Source organism: Leptopilina boulardi, unplaced genomic scaffold (assembly GCF_019393585.1).
Source record: "Leptopilina boulardi isolate dan_hultmark-lab unplaced genomic scaffold, ZJU_Lbou_2.1 LbouV2_179, whole genome shotgun sequence".
NCBI lineage: Eukaryota > Metazoa > Arthropoda > Insecta > Hymenoptera > Figitidae > Leptopilina > Leptopilina boulardi.
The window spans coordinates 1,790,778-1,813,267 of record NW_026137728.1 but is presented as its reverse complement, the minus strand read 5'-3'; the positions used below and the strand labels follow the sequence as shown (position 1 = coordinate 1,813,267).

The 22,490-nt window shown below is 22.6% G+C and overlaps 1 protein-coding gene across 1 annotated transcript; it reads right to left on the bottom strand.

Moving 5' to 3' along the window:
- Positions 1-9: 9 nt before the first annotated feature.
- Positions 10-15,229, bottom strand: LOC127277733 (serine/threonine-protein kinase ATR). Its single transcript, XM_051299052.1, has 38 exons — positions 14,864-15,229; positions 14,537-14,733; positions 14,223-14,393; positions 13,965-14,116; positions 13,723-13,875; positions 13,432-13,639; positions 13,246-13,358; positions 12,591-13,162; positions 12,345-12,506; positions 11,744-12,232; positions 11,301-11,478; positions 10,912-11,157; positions 10,678-10,797; positions 10,465-10,581; positions 10,129-10,376; positions 9,778-9,999; positions 9,376-9,547; positions 9,051-9,177; positions 8,529-8,814; positions 8,130-8,290; positions 7,853-8,037; positions 7,337-7,421; positions 7,050-7,195; positions 6,589-6,705; positions 6,294-6,433; positions 5,814-6,032; positions 5,459-5,719; positions 4,839-5,064; positions 4,329-4,513; positions 3,879-4,069; positions 3,482-3,654; positions 3,239-3,382; positions 2,893-3,050; positions 2,502-2,733; positions 2,144-2,282; positions 1,788-1,902; positions 684-837; positions 10-459 (listed from the first exon to the last, which is right to left on the bottom strand). Exons 1-38 carry the CDS (start codon positions 14,938-14,940, stop codon positions 10-12), a joined length of 7,491 nt encoding a protein of 2,496 aa, XP_051155009.1. The 5' UTR covers positions 14,941-15,229.
- Positions 15,230-22,490: the final 7,261 nt, after the last annotated feature.

Genomic DNA, 22,490 nt, shown 5'->3' with positions numbered 1-22,490 from the left:
TTTTCCTATTTACATATACGCTCCCCAACCATGATACATTTGACATAAATTGTCTATATTGATAGCTTGAAGAATAAGTAAATTTGTTTGTCCCTCAACACTGAGATAGACATCGTTTTGTTTTTCGTTATCATCATTTTTTTCTCTTTTATCAACTATTGCCCGCACTTGTCCATTTAGACGATGTTGAATATCATTAATTTGTAATTCTAATTTTCTTCTTTTATCATCGAATTGTAATACAACACCTTTACGATTTCGTGAAGATTCATTGACAAGGGGATCATAAACAAAAGGTGTTAAAACACTATTTAATGTTGTTCTTTGTTCACGTAAAACACGCATTGTTACTTCACATGAACGTCTAAATGGTCCTTCGTATTTTAAAGCACCCATTGCGTTCGTCATATTGTGCGTTAAACGAAATGGAACTCTTTCTGGAACTTCCATAGTTTCTCCCTATTTAGAAATAATAGAAATTAGTGGATTTTTTTTAATCCGCGTGTTTAAAATTTGTTAGCAAAAAAAAAAAAGGTTCTGCATAATGAAATTCGGATTAATAAAATTTATTGAAATATAAATTTAGTGAAATGAAAATTTTAATTATAAATTTAGTGGTTGCATAATTTTGTTCTTTTTTTTCATTTTAGAAAATTGGAAAATGATTAGTAAAGTCAATTTACCTTATTGAAAAGACAGTTAAAGTCGACGTGAACACAATCGCCACATTTTGAATCGAACGATATATTTTCTCCGTGACGATCTCCGAGCCCTAAAATGTAGCCCACCATCGACATAACTGCAGTTGTTCTTATATAAGCAGTGCGAGCTTCATACCTATTATTTGAAAAAATTTTTTTTAATTAAAAATAAAAATACAGAAAAATTATTTTAATTAGATTATACGACTTTTTCGACTTTCTTCGACTTATTTTACAATTTTTTTAACAAAATTTTTTAATTTAATACATCTTTTTTAGTATACAATGCAGATCTTCTTTATTTCAATTATTTAACAAATTTTTAACTAAAACTTTTCATTCTAATTAATTATTATCAATAATTTTATTGAAGTTTTTCACAAATTCAATCAACTTAAAATATTTTTCAATTACAAATTTTATGAAATTCAAAATAAAATTATCAAAAATTTTTAAAATTCAATTCTTTTCAACAATATTTCAAATTAAAACCTTTTGAAATTTTTCATCTAACACTTTCTAAACTTTCTGTAATTTCTAATAAATTCTACAGCAACAAAAATCACGAAAAAATTTCAATTAAAAATCACTTAAAGTTCAATTATTTTCAAAAATCTGAATTGTAAATCTTCAATTTTTTTAAAAAAAACAAGTTACCTGAAATTATTTGATAAATTAAATTATTGTCTAAAAACTAAAAATTTAATAAAATCTTTTGAAATTCAATTATTTGTAAAATTTTAACTGTGTAACTCTTTTAAAATTCAATTATTTTTAATGATGTTTATAATATTTTTCAAATTAAAATAAAAATAAAAATAAATTCACTACAACGACTTTTTTGGAATCTAAATTGAATAAAACGACTTTATTGGCACATTAAAGTCGATACGAGGCTTGATATAGTAAAAAAAAACCTTTTTTTTTTTAACAGAAAAAAATAAAAATACTCCAAAAATTTAGATTTTTTCTTTTCCGCAAAGAAGTTATTTAAAAAAATTTAGTGCCAATTTAAAAATTTCTATATTTAATAATTATTGAGCGAAAAAAAAAATGCTAAGAAAAATATTATAAAGTAAAACTCACCATCCATAAGGATCTGGAAACGTGAGTCTAAACCATTCACTCAAAACTGGTGGATGACGTGGAATTAATTTTCCAATAAAACATTTCCTTTTTTCCACAAGACTTGCCTTAGAATCTTAAAATTCATTAATTGGTATTTAACAATTTTTTCAATTCCATTAATTAATAAATACATTATAATTAGCTGATAAAAAAATGCAGTTTTTTTTTAATAGAGATATGTTTTTAAATTTTAACGATAAATGAATTTAATGTTTAACTACGTTTCCAAATTTAAAATATCAAATTCTTTTTTGTATTCAAAATTAAAAAAAAAAATGAAAAGTGTATATTTTAAAAGATTAATTATTACTAACCACATAGCAAAGTTTTTAATTCTCGATAAGTGCATTGAATTCCCTTTTCCTTATATAAATCCATAAGAATTTTACGAAGACCAACTAAATTTGGAACCCATTCTATTAATCCACATTGTTCATTTAATGGTGCGACACTCTATTGAAAATAATATTCAAATAAAATATATGTACAGAAAATATAAAAATAAAAGAAATTAAAATAATATATCAAATAAATAAAACAAAACTACAAATTTATAGAAATAGATAACTAAAGAAAATTTATAAAATTATAAATTAAAACACGATATAAATAAATTTCTGAAATTAATATATATATATTGAATAATATTTAATTTAGAAATAATTAACTCACGTATGTCCTGATATAAAGTCTTCTTTGTCTGCACATTGGATCTTTTTGAAGGTATTTATTTACAATATCATTAAATTCCATTAATCGAAAATCTTTTCTAAGATCATCTTTTGGTTTACACATGAAAAGATAATGTTTTCCATCTGAGCCTCTCAATGAAATTTGCTTTGGCTTCATAAGTGATTGCATTATATTTATTGACTCGTTGATCCCAACAATGCTCACCCAGTTTCTATAAATTAATTTTTGAAATTATAATTACAAAATAGAAAATTTAGAAAAGAAATGCTTAAACAAATCTAATTAATAAACATTATTACATGAATAATTAAAATATTAATTTAGTTATTACAATATATTAATTAAATTATTCATTAAAATGAAACTTTACTTTATAAAAGGTTCATGTTCCTTAAACGACTCTCCTTTTAATGGAAGATGTAATTTTCTGAATTCCGAAGTTGGCATCATTATTGTACTAAAACCAGAGGATTTAAAAAGTGACGGCAAATTACTTGACAATGCAGTAACAGTCGTCTTAGATAAATTCTGAAAATATATATGTTTATTTATCACAAATAGAAAAATTAAAATTTCAAATACTAATTGTGATTTTATTATAAATTAAAAGAATTACTGATCAATTCATTTATTAAAAAAAAAAGAACACACATTTTTATCGCAAAAAATATAGAATATTAATAATCAATTATTAATTAAAAAAAAAAATGAATTACCGAAGTAACTGGTTTATCTGAAAGATCGATTATATTTGCCCATAGTTTACGAAAATCTTGAATCAACTTCATTACTTCAGAGAATTTAATTCTGTCATGCGACAATATTTCATTACATTGTTTTTGGCGTTGTTGATTTTCCGACTGAAAATTAAGACAATAATAATACAAAAAAAAAAAATTATATATAAATAGTAATTAATTAATAATAATAATAATAATTTAATAAAACATTTAAATTACCTGAAAAACTGAAGCCATCATCCAAAGACAATGCTGAGGATGTGCAAGAATCAATTTCACAATAATTTCTTTTATTGTATTTTGAACTTGTGAAACGGGATGACAAATTCTTGAGACAATTTGACTAAATGCTGTGAGCCATGTAAAAGTTGGCAATAAATTTAAATACGATTCTAGAATGGAAAATAAATTAAATGCAAATATTAATTACTAATTACTAATTTCATTTGTATTATTGCAAAATTAAAAAGTATAATTTTATTTATTCTCTTTTTGATTAAATTCATAAATTAAGGTCATTTGGAATAAATATAAAAAAAAACAGTTAATACTTGAAATTAATTTAAATATTTAAATAATGACACTATAAATAATAAATAAAAATTCAAATACATACCAATATATTCTGTCATTTTTCTCATACAATCTTTTTGAATTTCCATAACGGTATTATTTTTATCTCGTTTATTTGTTCTTGACGCAAATTCCAACCAAATTGTCAAAATTTTTGGCATTGATTGATGAATATGTTTGCAACCATATTTTAATGATTTTCCATAAAATATTAGAGAGTTCAATTGCATTTCACTATGAACAAAAAAAAAAAATTACGTTCTATAGTCAAAAAGAAATATATAAAAAAAAAATTGTACAAATTTATAACTGATAATAAAATAAATAATAAAAAAAAAAAATGTTTCCTCGCATAAATCTAAATTTTTTTTTTAAAAAAATATAAAAAATTTTGAATTACATCAATAATAATCGTAAAGGAAAATTAAAATTTTATTATAGTTTAGCATTTTTTTTTTAAATTTAGTTAAAAAAATTTTATATAAATTCTTACCGTCCATCGACATCCTTCATATCCTCTTTCATTCTATCAACAAGTGATTCATAATACTGAGCGATTGCAATGTAACTATTTTCCCAGCATCTCCAAACTTCAATTGCCTCTTTAAAATTTCCTGTATTTGTCTTTGTATCTACATTTTGAGTTTCATGATTATATTTTGCAAATAAAAGTTTCGCCTGAAAATCAAATGTAAAATTTTTTACCATTTTTAATATTACAATATCACTGAAAAATAGACGTTATATAGTTGAGAAATTCTACATTTACGTAATAATTTCTTTAAAAAAAGTTAATTTTCATTTTTTAATTGAATTATTTTTTTTTTAAATTAAAAAATTAAAATAAATTAATATATTTTTAAAAGACTATTTTTTAAAGGTTCTTTCACACCTTTTTTTCAATTGATTTTTTTTTCATATCAAAATTTTTTTTTTTTTTTGTCAACAAAAAAATTAATTAACAAAAAAAAAAATTGTACTTATTCAAATATTGATTTCACACCTTAGCACATTGTTTTCTTTCATCCAAATTATTTTTTATAGGTGTTCGTTTAAAAACTTCGACAGATGGAAAATATCTACTGAAACAACTTTTTAATGTATCAAATGCGTATTCTTGATTTCCTTTTTGCCAATAGAGTTGGGCCATTTCGGTGCATAATTCCTGAGGTTTACATATTTCACCGGCGGACAGAACGTACATGTATGCTTTTTGATATAATCCAGCTCTGAAATTGAATATTTTTATTTAACAAAAAAAATTTATTTTTTCACACAAAATTTTCATTATATAATTTTCCCTAACTTTGCCTTTGACTTTCAGAAAATATTTTGTGTATTTTTTCCTAGAAATTTTCGAATTCTTGAAAAAAAAAAATTCAAGGACTTTTCAAGATTTAAAATCATTTTTTTTTTTTTTAATCCATTTTCGGAGTAGAAACTAATTTTAACTATTTTACAATATTTATTTTTTGAAAATCCATGTAAGAAATTCTGAAGAATCATTACAACATTTTCTATTATTATTATTTAGAAAATTTTAATAATTCAAGGTTTTTTTTTAAATAAAATTCAAAGATTTTGAAGGCAGAAAAAAAATTCAATTTTTTTTTTTTTACTCACTTTCTAGCAATTTTTGCACTTTTAATCCAAATTTTTCCAATTTCCTCCTTCAACACTGAATTTTCAACATTCATTGTTTCTCGTTGATATAAAAATGCCAAATCCAATGTTGCCCTTCGCATACTTAGAACAAATTCAACTTCACTCGATGCCTTAACCAATTGAAATCTTTTTTCCCATTCCTCAAAAATACTTGGAACTATATTTACATTCACCAATATTTTATCAATTGCTTTCTCAAACTCGTTTATTATATGTAGTCTATATTTTCAAAAAGAAAATAAATTGAAAATTTTCAATTTAGATTTATAATTTGATGATAAAAAATTATTTGCAAATTATTTAAATAACTTACTTCATTATATACGAATAACTAGGTTCATAAGCACCAGGATGAGAAGCAGCAGCAAGTAATGAGAGTATTTTTTTCTTAACAGACGTTAAATCGGGTTTCACTGAGTTTTTCAAATTTTCCAAATAATTATTTTTCACATTTTCATTGCCTTCGACATTGCCAAATTGTGCGAGTCGCCAAAAACATTCATAATCCGACATCACTGGTTCTAGTTCAGGTCTAAAAAAATAATTTTGAATGTAAAAAAATTATTTAAAAAAAAAAAAAATTCATTTTTAACCAAAAATTTTAGAAATATTAGTTAAACAATATTCTCATTTTATTCAAAATTATTAGATAAATTATTATAGATAAATTTAATAAAGAACGAAAATTTTAAATTGTAACAACATTTTGTTACCCATTTATATTCCCTTTGGATTCGGGAACTAATTTTGTAATAAATAAATTAATTAATTAAGAATAAATAAATGAAATTACCTGTCTTCGAGAATGCCTTTTGTAATACACATGGCAGTAAAAGGTTGATCAAGACTTAAATAACACTGGATCATTCCTTTCAAATATCTGGGTTCCATATTTTTTCTTTGAGCCATTTTTTCATAACAAATCGCAGCATCCTATATTAAATATTAATTCAATATTAGAAACTTCTCGAATGAAAATAACAAAAATAAAATGATTTCTTTAAAAAAAAAATTTAAATATTACTTTTTTTCATTCATTTAATAATTTAAAAATTAAAAAAAGAATTTAAAAAATGAATTTATTTCACCTGAAATTGTCCACTGATTTTGTGTGCCAATACTAATTGTTCAACAGAAAAAATTTCACTTTGAGATGCTAATATTCCAGATATACCATCTGGTTCCTCGAGTTGTAGATAAATTTTCTGAAAATAAAAACATTAATTTAAATTTAGCGAAATATTTTTTCGCTCCTTTAGTTTTAATTTTATTTCTTGTTATAATATTAATTTTTATTGAAATTTTCTCATATGAATTTGTACCGTTAAAAAATATTTACTCAATTAATTTGGAAATAGTTTTTAAAATTTTCAGTTAATAATTTAATTCATATGAAAATTTTTTTTTTATTTAAAAATTTTAATTTTATTTTTAATACGTTGTATTTTATAAAGAATATTAAAATTGAAATAATAAAGGTAAATATTATAGTGAAATTTCAAAATTGAATGAAAAAAGTAAATTTTTTTGTTGACGAAAATAAACTTACAACAAGTAAATCACGTTCCTTTAAATTTGAAAGACCTTTTTTAGTAATAGCCATATGTTGTTCTAAATACAATAAAGCTTGATGAAATTCGTATGTTTTGTATGAACCTTCAGCAAGGACAAAACCATCAAATATTTTACAAAATTCTGAAAATAATTTCAAATTTATGTGATTTTACTGATATTACTTATTTATCTTTGTATTATATTAATTGTAAAACTCTAAAAAGAAAGAAATAAATATATATATAATTTAAATTATATTAAATTAAAATTTCAAAAACATACCTTGTACTGATTTGTACTGTTCATCTTGATTTAATCGCTTTTCTCTTAACCACCTTTGCAAATGTTCAAGTATTGAAAAAACTACCTGTAAAAATATTTTTAAAAAAAAGTTGAATTAAATTTAACAAAAGAGACATTCGACCATTTTTTATTGATTTATTTTATTTTATTTTTTTAATTTTATTTATCAAAAATCTAAAATATATTCTAAACATGTAGAATAATATGTAGTAATTGTAAAATAAATTAAGAAAAAATTTAAATACTAAACTTAAAAAATTTAAGTAATTGTCTGAAAGTATAAAAAAATGTAGTAGTATGAATTTCAAAAAAAAAAAATTTAATATCATAATGAAAAAGAATTTTAAGGTGCAAAGTTATTTTTAATTGAATTTCTTTCTGGAGAACCGTATATTATTATTAATTATTAATTATGAATTTTTTTTTTTTTTTTACAAAATAATAGTGATGTAAAACGTTTAACATTGCTGGTAAGTAAATAAATAAATAACATACCTGCGAGCATCTAACATGTTTGGCTTTATCGGAAACTCTCGTATTTTTTGATTCCCTAGTTCCATTATATAAAGGTCGAGTATTCAAAAGTGTATCCGTTGATTTTTCTTTTTCAGTTATAACAGCTAACATTTCATCAGCAATTTTCTTCCACTCTTTTTCTTTACCATTTCCAATAATAAAGGCTAAATAAAATTAGAAAAATCATCATGTTAAATAAATTTAATAATTTATCAAACAAAATATATTTTTTTTTTTAAAAAAAAAAAAAGCTCACTTGCAATGAAAGGAATAAAAAATTCCACAATTTTCACATCTCGTTTTAAAGCTGGTGATGAGGTTTTTAAAATACTTTTAAGCTTCGAATCGGGAAGTTGTTTAAACATGCTCATCACCCAATTGAACGCCCATTTTTCAAAAGTGGTGCTCATATCGGTTCTGTAACATATTTAAACATTATTTTAATATCTTTATCATTATCATTATCATTATTATTTATTTTAATTTTAAAATCTTTTAATTGAATTTTCAATTTTCATCAAAATTTCAAAATAATTTTTAATTAAATTTTTTTTTTTTTTTTATTAAAATGTCACTTTTTTAATTATAAAATTAATTGTTTGAAAGATTATAAAATTATAAATTAATTAGTTTAAAATTTTTTTAAAATGTTTACCCGTAAATTGGAAGAGGATAATTAATTTTACTTTCAAAAACTCCCATTGTATAATGAGAAGTGAAAAATGGAGAAATCATTTCTCGAACTGTATATGGCATACTTTCCCAAAATGAATTTTTTGAATTATTTGGTGAAATATCGTAGACTTTTAATATTTCTTGAATTGCAAGACAAAAACAATCAGCGTCATGTGAATTTGTTTGCATTTGAAAACCTCTTGCAAATTCAATAAGTGCAGCGCACGCAAATTCTTCATTTACATCCGAAATAAATTTACTGTCCTCTATATAAAAAAAAATCACATATTTTTTTTATTAATTTTAAAATATTTTTTTTCAAGTACTTTAAACAATTATTGCATACATTTTTTTTTTTTTTTTTTAATGCTTCATTTTGAATCAAATTTTGAAAAAAGTATCATAATTGTAATTTTTAAAAAATTATAAATTATATAAATTAAATATTAAATTAAATTAATTTTTCCTTTTTTTTCTATTTTATTTAAATTAACATTTTTACCTCTTGATACAATTCTTTTAGGTAATAAACTAGGATCAATTGCTCCAAGTTCACCTAAACATTCACCATAAGCTAATTGAATTTCCTCGTCTTTATCACGACATCCGGCTATAAGCATATCTAGTAGCTAAAATAAAAAAAATAAAAAACTCAATAAATTCAGCTGAGAAAAAGAAATTAATAAATTTTTTATTTTTTATTTGATAACAACAAAATTATGCATGAAAAATTTCTAAATTCCATTTTTTAATTATTTGTTTTTATTATTTTATAATGCTTTGGAATTCGAATGTATTTTTGTCAAAAATGAAAATTTTTAATTTACCTCAAGAATCAAAGGATGAACGTTTGCATTGGTGAGAATTAATCCATTGAGTTGACTACGATTTTCTGCCAAAAATGGTTTCAAATGTATCAAAGCTCGTAAACGTACACTATCAATTTCATGGCCTATTCTATTTATCCATAATCCAAGATCTTCTTTAATACACTCCGATCTATGATAATTGAACAAATAAATTCATCTTGTAATATATTCAAAATAAAACGGAAAATTTTTTTTTAATTTGTATATTATTTGTTTGCAGCACTCGGATATTTTTTACTTTAAATAATAACTAATGTGAATTTTTTAAATAAAATATTTTATAATTATTCCTGAAGAATATTATTTATTATCTAAATAATATAAATATTTATTATTATTATTATTTTTAAAATCTTTTACCTCCTTCGTTTGATGCAAGTTGTCACAACATTTGAAATACTTGCAGAAACATTGATGTCTTCGATAAAAAATAATTCCGGTATATATGGCGATAAAGCTCCTTCATTTTTAATAATTAAATACTCGAGCATTTCATTTGTTTCCTTAGGAAATGTTTCTAATAAAGGTACTATCGATGAAAAAATTGCCGGCAATAAAGTACCTAAATCATCAATCAAAGTGCTGAAAATTATATAGAAATATAAATTTTTTGTTTTGAATTTATCATTTTTCAGTTTAATCGAAAAATTTTTTTATTTATTGATTTATATTTAATATTATCATAAAAAAAAATGATAATAAACATCTTACTTGCGAATAAATGCGTCCCATGCTTGAAATGTTACTTTTCTAAAACCAGGCCTTGTAAATTGAAGGAGCATTCGAAGTGTCGACAAATATTTATATCGCAATGGCGTTATGTATTGTGGTCCCATAAAATGAATTAAAGTCACTAATGAAGCAATTGCACATTGTTGACTTTCCTCATCGACTATTTGTCTTAGATTTATTTCTGCCGTTACTAAAACTCCATGTAAAAATGGCTTCAAATATTCCGTCTAAAAATTGTTTTTTTTTTTTTAAACATAAAAAGAAAACAAAATTAATATTATTACACTGCAAATTAGAATAAAATATTTCACTTACAATTTCTTCCTTTTTTTCAAATTTCACTGATTCACCCTTCCATTGTAAAATCATTTTAAGACATTCGATTACATCCTCTTTTTCATTAAATCGCAAAAGTAATTGATCGAATATTGCCTGATTTTTTTAACAAAATGAAGACAATAAAAATTTAAACGAATTCTTTTAGTAAATTTATAAAAAAAATTTGTTTGTTAAAACTTATATATTTACCATAAAATTAATATCGTTCATTAATGTTCGTAGACTCAAATTAGTTGTTTTCAAAACGAAATTCAAACATTTCACACCGAGTTCTTGTTCGACGTCGAGTAACAAATGAACGCAAATGTACTGTAAGAAATTGCAAACAAAAAATGTATTTGAAATAGAAAAAGAATTTCTTTTCTTTTTCTTCTAAATCACAAAAACAATATTGAAAATAAAAAAAAATATATATATACTTACAGGAAAATATTTTTTTAACAATACTTCTTTTTCACGATCAACTCTTTCAACAATATTTTCCAACAATGAAATTACTTTTGGTTTTTTCACAATATAAGGAATTAAATATGAAATAATTAAATGTTGTTCTTTATTCAATAATTGTAACGGTCCATCATATCCAATAACATGAGAAATTCTATAGAGAGATTTAACAAGATGGAAATTGTAATTCAACAAATTTTTCACTGACATCTGTACTATTATCTGAAATTATAAATAAAATTTTTTTTACTGAATTAGTAAAAAAAAATCTCCTTATTTTTTTTAATTCAAATAGTAATAATAATAATAATGATTTTTAAATAGAAGAATTAAATTACTGTTTATAATAAAATAAAAAAACTTACATTTAGAAAATGTTTTCGATAGCGAACATACATTTGCATTGGAAGAAGATGATAGAATTCAGCTACTTGTTCAAATGCCTGACTTGCTAAAACAATTTCTTTTGTAATTGAATTCGGATGTAATATTATGTAAACAAATAGACTGAGAATTCGCTTTTCCGTTAAATAAAGTTCAACACTGTAAAAAAAAATCCAATCAATAAAATACAATTAATAAAATGGAAAATAAAAAAATAATTTAAAAATTCATTTTTTTAAAATTAATTCTCATTATATTCAATTATAGAATTTTTATTTGAAAAATTAATTTCTTTTCTGTTTAAATTTTGCCAAAAAAAAATTAAATTTTAAAGAATAATTAAAATTTTTCATTATTATTATCACTTGGACGTTAAAGATTCAAATACTTAAATTTATATTATTATTATTATTATTATTCTTACCATGCAAATTTTGTTGCTGTAATAATTAAATCGTTAAGCATCAATGTATCCCTTTTATCGGTGGCTTCTATTATTGAGATATGTAAAATATTTATAACTGAATCGACAAATTTATCTAATTCAATTGGTACATCATCATCCGATAAAATATGTGTTTGTTGCAATTGTGCAATATTATTTTGCAATAAATAACCAATTACTTTGCCAATATTACGTCGTACTTGTGGATTTTTGTCATTTATATAAGGTAACCAAAGATTTGCCGTTTTAATTGTATTAAATTCTTTAATATGATTTGAAAAACGAAGAAAATTATTTGACATTTGAAGACGTATTTTCTCACAAATTGATGGCATTAATGTTTTAAAAAATGATGTTATTATTGTTTCACATTTTGATGATAAATTATAAATTCTCGAATCATTTCCTTTTTCTGGTTTATCACAAACATCACATTTTACAATTAAATTCGATTTATTCCACGATTCTCTGAAAAATATATTTTTTTTTTTTTTTGATATTTAAATAATTAAGACACATTTATATACAATTTATAAAAATTTTCTATATAAAATAATGAATAGAAATTAAAATAAATTACCTTATTAGCGTTGCATGTTTCGATAGAAGGCAAATTAATTCACCTAAAGTTTTAGCAACAATTTCATGTAGTTCTGAAGAATTGCAGGAAAGTGTGGAGAACATTAATTTCAAAATATCTTCTATTCGGATATTCTTATCTTTTGCTAATAGTAGACAATTTCTTCAGATGGGAAAAATAATAAATTAAATTTATAACAAATAAAAATATATAATTTGTAAAAAAAATGTTTTAATATCCACTTACGGAATGGCAGCAATTGAAAATTGAACATCAGACTTTGATATACATTCTTTTAATAATGTTAAACCAATTTTTCCCGATCCATATCGACAAATTGTTTCAAGACACATGAGTTTTGTTTCAAAATTAATTGAATTACCAATATTTTGATAATCATTATCACCATCCATTGAATCAAAATCTTTTTTTTTCCATGGCAGCGATAAAAAACTGAATATTTTCTCTTTAGACAATTCATAATGATTTATAAGACAAATAAAACATTGAAATACCATTGAATTAATTATTGGATTCATTTCATTTAAATTGTTCAATAAAAATTTATAAATAACATTTATATCATCATCGAATAATTGTGCTTTTATATTCTCTTCAATGAACCAATGATACAATAAATTTGTTGATTCAAAAAAGCCAATAATATAGGAAAAATTTTTCTTTTCAAGATTTTCCATAAATGTTAAACGTAAATTTGCCCATAATTTACTAATTTTTGTTACATTAACAATTTCATTATTTGTTGAATAATTTTTTACATCCGTCAATACATCATTCAGAAGAATTGAATTGAAATCCTTTGAAAAGAAGGAAATTATTATTAAATAATTAATTTAAATAAAAAGTTAAAAAAAAAAATTTTTTTTTAAAATGTACTTACAGGTAAAATTTCCGAATAAACAATACATTGATAATCAGTTAATAGATGAAATATGTAATTACACTTTTGATATTCGTAAATTAAATTATAAATTTCTTGTTTTAATTCATTTCCTGTAATAAAGAAATACAGAAAGTTATTGAAAATTTCTAAATTTTGAAATTAAAAACTACTTTTTCTAGTTACCGATAATTTTCTCAACCATTAAATTGACTAGCGCTAAACATAAACTTGCTGTTTGAGCATTTGGTTTTAATAAACCGGAAATTGTAAGCAATTTCGAAAAAACTCTTGGACATTCTTGTAAGAGATCCTTTAAAATAATTCCCTCTGCATGCCATTTTGGAATTAAATTAATCATTTCTGTCGCATATTTAAACATTCTTTCCAGTTCCTGCGAAAAAAAAAATTTGTAAAATATAATAATTTTTATAAATACAATTTCACTAATTTAAAAACGAAATTCAAAAAACTTACTATATCATTTACAAATTCAAATTCAAGCAATTGAAATATTACAGTAAAGGAAATAATTTTTGTTTTTTGTGACGAATACGATAGAACATCGATAATATTATCCCAAAGTGGAAATATACAATTCCATTTATGAATTCTTGTTTTAAGCATAATCTATAAAAGAAAAGAATTTTTTTTTAATTTTTAAATTAAAAATTTTATTAATTATAAATAAATTATATTATTAGAAATAATTTTTATACCCGTAAAATGTATTCTTGAGTTGAGTCCAAACATCTTATTGTCACAGGTAAATATTTCAATTCCATTTTGCCAATTAAATTTATATCACTTTTAAATTTGTGTAATGTAAGTTTTTTTTTACCTTCATAGAGCTTTTGAAATCTAACTAATTCTATCTCGAGGGGGAGGAAAAAAATGTAAACATTTAACTAAACAATTTCGAAAGAGAAAAAGAAAATTCATTCAGAATTTTAAAAAAAGAAAAAACCAATTTTTACCTTCAAGAATTTCTATATATTCAGCCATAATAGACGTATATATTTTTATATCATTTGTAATAAGTAATGTTAACATTTTTGCTTGTAAATCAATACTGTGTTGAAGTACAATTTCATCTCCTGAATTGCCAATTAAAGCAAACAATACTCCAAATAACCATGTTAAAAGTGCTAAAATAATAAAAGAAATCTAAATAACATTTTTTTTTTCGTTTTTTTCAATAAAAATTTGTTTTATTAAAAAAAAAATAAAAAAACAATTTTTTAAAAATCAAAATTAATTAAATTAATAATTTTCTAAAAGAACTTCTTACCTGAATGACGCTTTAGATGCTCTTCAAACAATATACCATTTCCGGAAGCAGGAATCAATATATTATTTAAATCAGATCGTAAAAAAGTTTGCAAAAGCTTTTGAATATCTTCATCTGTTATTATCATTTTATTTTCAAAGAAAACTTCTATTATTGGTTCGTAAATAACGTCCCACATCCCTTCAGCATTTTTAATGCTGTAGTAAAAAAAATTGTTCTCTTAATGTCATTTTATAATAGCCATAATAATAATAATTATAGAATAATTATAAAAATTTGAATTATACTTTTTTTAACGAATTAGTGTATAATAAAAAAATTCCTTACTATTTTTCATTTTCATCAGAATCTGTTGGTGCTGACATTGTTGACATATTTTGATCAGTGACACTTGCCTCTTCCATTGTTTTTATATCACAATGTTTATTCTAATAAAATTCATTCACAAAAATTAAAACTAACGATTATATATTAATTTTCTACATTTTAAAAATATTATGCATTACAACACACTGTACAAAGACTCATTTAAAATAAATAAACCGGTTAAAACTTATAAACGTTATAAACAAAAATTAAGATCGAGTAAGTAAGGTTAGGTATAGATTACCGCCGTCACGTGTTACACATGAAATATTTCATGGAAAGTTTCACTTTAATTTTGTGAAACATTTGAAAATTATGCATTTCATAGAAAAATTAAAGAATATTTATAAAGTTATTTGGGTTTTTTATTTTACTTAAAATTAGTATTAATAGTTGAATAAATGTTTATAAAAATTTTGTCACGATTTTATTGAGATTAATGAGATAAATCATAATTATATAAAAAACATCTTTATTGTAACTGTTCGAAATTTTGTATTTACAGTACAATAACAATAGAAAGTTATTTGTTTTGAATTATCTATTATCTTCTTTCAAGGTCAAAATTTAGGACGCCTCTGATTATATTGGTTGAATTTGAATATCGCTCCAAATTTCGGCCAATAGAAAATCGAGAAGAACTTGTCCACCAATTAAATTTATTGAAATTTATTGTGTATTCCTAAAGCCTGTAAGAACACAGATAAAAGATGGACAAGTTATAATTTTCCATTATTACTGTACTCTCCAACGTATTTGCCGGCAATTCGTTACAATTTTTCAGGAAAAATGGCGATAGTTTATTGTTTTACGCAACTTTTGTCAATAAATTGTAGTTGTTTTTTTCGGAAATTTTCGCCAATTTTGTACTTATAGTGAGTACATCTCGTTGAGGGTAATAATTTGAAAAAATGTTTATATACGCCAGTGCTATGGCTTGAAGAGATGGATTTCTCCAGCGTGCGAAAAATTTCCTGTGAGGTAAGTATATTTTTCGTTTTTTACATTTGTTGATCGTTTGCATCATTTGTTATAAATGGAGACATAATTTCATAAGGATTGACAAGTTTTATTATTATTCGTACTACTTACTACATTATTAATTGTCCTTTAGTAATTAAAAAAAAATATATATTTTTTTTATCTCGTGCAATGCACGCTCTAAGAACAATTTAATTATGTATGCGTTTTTAACTATTTATTAATATTATAGATAGGATTTACACTTTTTTTGTAATTGTTTTATAGCATTTTTTTTCCTTTACATATTTTTTTCAAATAATTTCTGTAATCAAAATATTGTCTTTGTTTATTTGTCCTCCAAATGACCAAATTTGAGAAATCCCATATACTATTAAAATTAAGTTTATTTCCTTTTAGAATATTAACTGTTACTATATTCATTAGTAATAACTAGCAAAATTAAACGCGCGCAAGCGCGCCAAATTGAGTATTTAATTGTTTGTTATAAAGAAATTATAGATTAATATTATCAATAATAATTTAATTTATTAGAATATTATTACATATTAAATGATAATAATGAAAATCATATGTTTACAGGCCTCGGATTATACGACTTTTTCCGACTTTTTTCAAAAATACGACTTTTATCGACATATTTTAATAAAATGCGACATTTTTTTTTACATTAGAAAAAAAATGTAAATAAAATACATTTTTTAGTATAAAATGTAGATCTTCAGATCTTCTTCAATTCAATTATTTAACAAATTTTGAACTAAAATGATTCTTCATTAAATTAATTATTTTTAATAATTTTAATGAAATACATCACAAATTCAATTACATTAAAATTATTTTTCAATTAAAATTTTTATGAAATTTAACAATTGTTTAAAATTAAAAAAAAAATATCACAATAAAATTGAATTATTTTTTAAAAATTTCAATTCAAAATAAACTAAAATTCAATTATTACCCGAAATTTTAATTCAAAATCAATTAAAAATCCAATAATTATCCAAAATTTTCAATTTAAAATTTAATTATTTACCAAGTTTTAAATTTAAAATGAAATAAAATTCAATTATTTTCTAAAATTTCTATTCAAAATTAATTATCCAAATTTTCAATCAAAAATGAACTTAAATTAAATTATTATCCAAAATTTCAATTAAAATTCAATTATTTCCCAAAATTTTCAATTCAAAATGAACTGAAATTCAATTATTTTCCAAATTTAAAATCAAATAAAATTTCATTATTCTCAAAAATTTGAATTCAAAATTAATTGAATTTTCAATAATTTGAATTTAAAAGCATCTAAAATTTAATTATTTCTAAAATTCTCCATCGAAATTTTTTTTTTTGAAATTTAATAATTTCAATTATAACTCTAAGAAAATTCAATTATTTTTAAATATTTTAATAATATTCTTTGAAATTTCAACTATCTGAAACCATTTTTCAATTAAAAATGATTTTCAAATTATTGTATTTTGTCCGCATTTTCTAATAAATTTTTAGTGAAATCATCTAAAATTTTAATTACAAAACACTTAAAGTTTCAATTAATTTCAAAAATCTCAATTTTAAATCTTTGAAAATTCAATTAAATTTAAAAAATGTTTTCCAAAAATTGTTTGATAAATTATTTTTAGTTCTGTAAAATTTAATAATTGTTTGAAAATTAACAATATCTTTTGAAATTTAATTATTTCTGAAAATTTCAACTTTAACCCTTCGAAAAGGATTATTATTAAAAAAAAATTTTTATTTAAAAATCTGTAAAATATTTTTGTTAAAATAAAAAACATTCACTTTTTTTGGAATATAAATCGACTAAAACGACTTTTTTGTGTCTTTAAGTTGATTCGAGTCCTGTATTTTTATAATTAATATTTAATAGGTATTCGTTGGCCCCTGATACCTTAAAAATTAATTTTTAAAAATAAATTTTTTTCAAATTACTATCTTGTACGAAATTTCCTGGCGCATCTTTTTTGCTCATCATAAATTTTTTGTATTTGTATACAATTTTTGAATCAATATACAAGTTTAAAAAAAATTTCGTTGGTAAACGTTGTGTACTTCAGCTTCGTGAATTGAATTTTCGAATTTGGAATTTTAAAGAAACTTGTTCCGAAATTTGAAAACACAATTATACAACTTTGGCAAAAATGAGAAAAATAATTGTCAAAATTTGACACGTCATAAGATTACTATTCAAAAAAACACGTGAAATCAGAAAAGGCCAACTTCAAGTTAGGACAGAAGGACAGACCAAGCATTTTATTATTATATAATAATAATAATTTTTAGAAATAATTGAATTTCAGGCGATTTTAAATGGAGATTTTTGTAATTTCATACTCCTGAATTTTTTTTTTATACAAATTTCAGACAATAGATAAATTTTATAAAATTTTGAATTTAAAATTTTTCTAAATAATTACAATTTTTTAAAAACTATTAAAATTTTTAAAAATTATTGATTTTGGCGAAGAGTTGTAGAAAAAAATTTATAAATACTTAAATTTTCGAATAATACGCTATTAAGATTTTTAGAATTAATAATTGAACTTCAAAAGATTTGAAATTTGAATTGCTGAAGATTTTTTTTATACAAATTTTTAACAATATAATTGAGTTTTAGAAAAATTTTTAATTTGAAATATTTTATTAATAATTTTGAAGAATTTTTATTAGAATTTTTTTAATTAATTAAATTTTAAATGCGATTTTTAATTTAAAGATTTTGAAAATATTTATAAGTATCAAAAACTTAATGAGTACAAATTTTTTTTTTAAATTGAATTTCGATATTTGTAAATAATAATTGATTTCTCGTACATAATTATGTATATGAATTTTTTATAGAAATAATTCAATATTGAAAGAGTTGCAATTAAAAATTTTGATTTTTTCTATTTTGAAAAGATTTTAAACTAAAAATTTCAAAAATAATTCAATTATCGAAGAATTTATTCAAAAGTATGAAATAATTAAGTTTTTTTTTAATAATAATTTAAATTATATTTTTGAAAATAATTGAATTTTCGAATAATTTATTTGTTTATTTATTTCAGTAAACGGGATAAACCATTTCATACATATGTATTCGAAATACTAAGTATGTATAAACATGTTTTAACGAAATTGAAGTGTAACTTATAGTTAGGCTGACCAGTGATTAATTTAAACCCAGAATGTGTCTATGTAATTAAATTAAAAAAATTTTGAGCACTTAAAATTTCGTAAAATTTAAATGAAAACTTTGGAAATAATTGAATTTTTAAAAAGAATTTCATTAAAACTTTTGAAAATAAGTAATTGAATTTTTTAAGAATTTGAATTGTTTTTTATACCTACAATGTTTAACATAATTTTTATTTGATCGAATTTTCATTTATCGCAATTTTTTAAATATAATTTACATAATTTGATTAAAAAAGAACAGAATTCGAAAATATCAGGGTATTTTCCGCAGTCAAAATAGACGAAAAAAAAAAAAAAAAATTTGCCAAAATTTTTGCCCTATTTTTCATAACATTAACAAATATTTAGTTTTCAGTTCTAAAAAAATGGAATTAATTGCGATATGATGGAAGAAAATGCAACTGATGATGTAAAAGAAAAGGTTTGCTGAAGAAAAAAATCCGTCTAACTGGTCCAGATGAGTTTAATGAAAAAATTCTCGTTTGGTGAGTGAATTTATCAATAATAATAATAATAATAATTTAGTTAAATTTGTTATAGACAATGATAATAAATTAATATTTAGTTAAAAAAAAATAATTTCTTTTTAAAATGAATCAAAACAAATGTATTTATGAAAAGAAGGATTTTTTTTATTTTTCGCATTTTAGTCTCTTTTTTTTCATATTAAATATTTGGTTAATAATAATTTACAAAATGCCTCAAGGATATAATTTATATTCCCGACAGACAGAGACAGTGAGAGAGAGAGTATAGAGAAAAACTGCAAAAGAATAAAGTCAACATGATTTAGTGCGATGAGCATAAACAAACTGTTAATATTATTAATATATGTGAAACTTATGAGTTATTTTGACAGGAGCATTTTGTAAACATATTTAGTATATTATGTTGGAGTAGGATATACGGTGAGATTTATTTATTTTTTACCACATCATGGAACGAGAAGATGTTGGTCAAGATAATACAAAACGCGGTCGCAAAGAATGTTAATGGAACCTGCAGTTTTGTATGCAGGAAGTGTGGTAAGGCGGCGCCTGTCGTATACATATATCCATTGCACAAAAACAACAAACAAGAATAGCTTCATATATTTAAAAAAGCAAAACATTTCACACACAAATTGAGAGGTAACATATGTTTTCTTTAATATCTTAATTTATTGTTACAATCTTAAAATCTTACTCTCTTTTAAATGATATAGCAGATAATAATAATAATAATAATAATAATAATAATAATTATTAGTATTATTATTATTACTAATATTATTAATATTATTACTTGCTACACGAGGGTTTTGGGGTCTCTGATTACAAATATGATGTTAGTTTATAAAAATTCAAAATGGCGGATCTAATATGGCGGACGAAAAAATTTTGAAATTAATAAAATCGCTTGAAACTTATTACTCGGTGGGGGTTTTGAAGAGAGACCGAACAATTTTTCGTAAAAATCCACCATTTTTAATTTGTTTTATATATTCAATTTTTATTTATTTATTTATTTACGGGACTTCAAAATTGAGGGGCCCGATACAATAACAACCAGTACGCTCGGCCAGTCGCTCTGAAGCCAGTCAACACGTCAAAAAGGTGAAAAAATTGAAACTCAAAATTCGGATTCTTCAAAAGCTTCACTTTAATTTTTTTAAAAACTATAACAGGAATTGATTTGGAATTTTGCAGAAAACTTCCTGAAATAGTAGTGAATAAATGTTATAAGAGAAGTTCTTACAGTTTTGAAATTCCCTGGAGACATTTTATCGTCAAAAATTAGAGAATGTGAATATCGACCTCTTTCAATTTTTAATTAAAAATAATAAAACAATAATTTTTTTTGCCTTTTCTAATGTTTTAATGGCTTTATTAGACCTAATTTAGTATGTATACCAAGTTTTAAACAAATTTATTACTATTTGTGAAAGAAATAATCGTTTACATTTTAAAATTTCATTACATTTCATAAAATTTTTTTTGGGCTTTTTGCATTTATTATCAAAAATATTGGATTTAAAAAAAAATTTCTAAGAGAAAAAAGATATGTTTTTTTATCTTCTATAAAGTAGTGCTTCTGAAAAATCCGAATTTTGAGGTGTTGATTGGCTTCAAAGCGACCGGCCGAGCGTACTGGTTGTTATTGTATCCGGCCCCTCAATTAAAGTACCCTTTGAATACAAATTGTATAATATATATGTATAACGCTGCTATTTATGAAAGAAAGAAACTAATTATTAAATAATAGATTACGCAGTGCTGTATCAAATGCTTCTAACTTAATATTAAAAAAATCAATGTCATTAGCAATCGTATTCGCCTTTATAGATAATCTGTTAATGACAGAATTAATTCCGTAATTTGTACGATGGTATGATATTTGAAACAATATACATAATGTCTAGAATGGCGTTTTGGAATAGAAAATTTAATGAGTGATAGTAGGGGTGGGCAATCAATGTATCCCGTTAAAATTTTAAAAAAGAAAATTAAATCAAAATAGTCAAATCTAGATGTAAGTCTGGGTATGTTCGCCAATGAACGTAAGTTGTCATATTCATGTAAAAATCCAAAAATCTGTCAAAACGAACATTAGTTTGTCTAGCAAAGAACCGAAGGAAACGATTTTGAACTCGTTCGATTCTAACAAGATAAAGAGCATAATATGGTCTCCATGATACAGAACAATGTTCAATTTGTGATCTAACAAATGAAAAATAAAGAGATTTCAGAGTTCGTGGGTTATGAAATGCTAAAGCATTTCTAATAACAAATTCGAGTGACCTGAGAGCACAGTTAACGATATTAGAAATGTGATAACTAAAAGATAACGATTCATCAAATGTGATCCCAAGATCCCGCACCTGGTTTACCCTATTAAGCTCCTCGTTGCCAACAAAGTATAAGTATCTCTGAATAGTTTTAGATTTACTAAAAGAAATGATATAACATTTATCTGTTATTTTTTATGCTTTATGTTATTAAATTCACTGAATCCAAATCAACATTGAGAAGAAGCAAAAATTCAGTTTTAGATATAGAAATTAAGTAAATTCCCATAGAAATCAATTTCTCAAAAATCACCCCTCACCATGCCTGTAAAAAAAGAACACGAACTAACTTTGAAGTCGGACTATACATTTTTCTCTTTAGATACATTTTAAGGAAGAGAATCTACCACACGGCAGTCCTGGCAATCGAAATTTTTTTTTGTGTGCCGATGTGTTTGTAATTAAATTTTATTGAAAATTTTTAATTGAAAAATACTTTCAGATAATTGAATTTTCAAAGAATATTATAAAAATCATTAAAAATAATTAAATTTTTTAAGAGTAATAGTTGAAATTATTAAATTTCAGAAAGTTTTAAATGGAAAATTTTTAAAAGGTTTTAAATTGAAATTTTTGGTA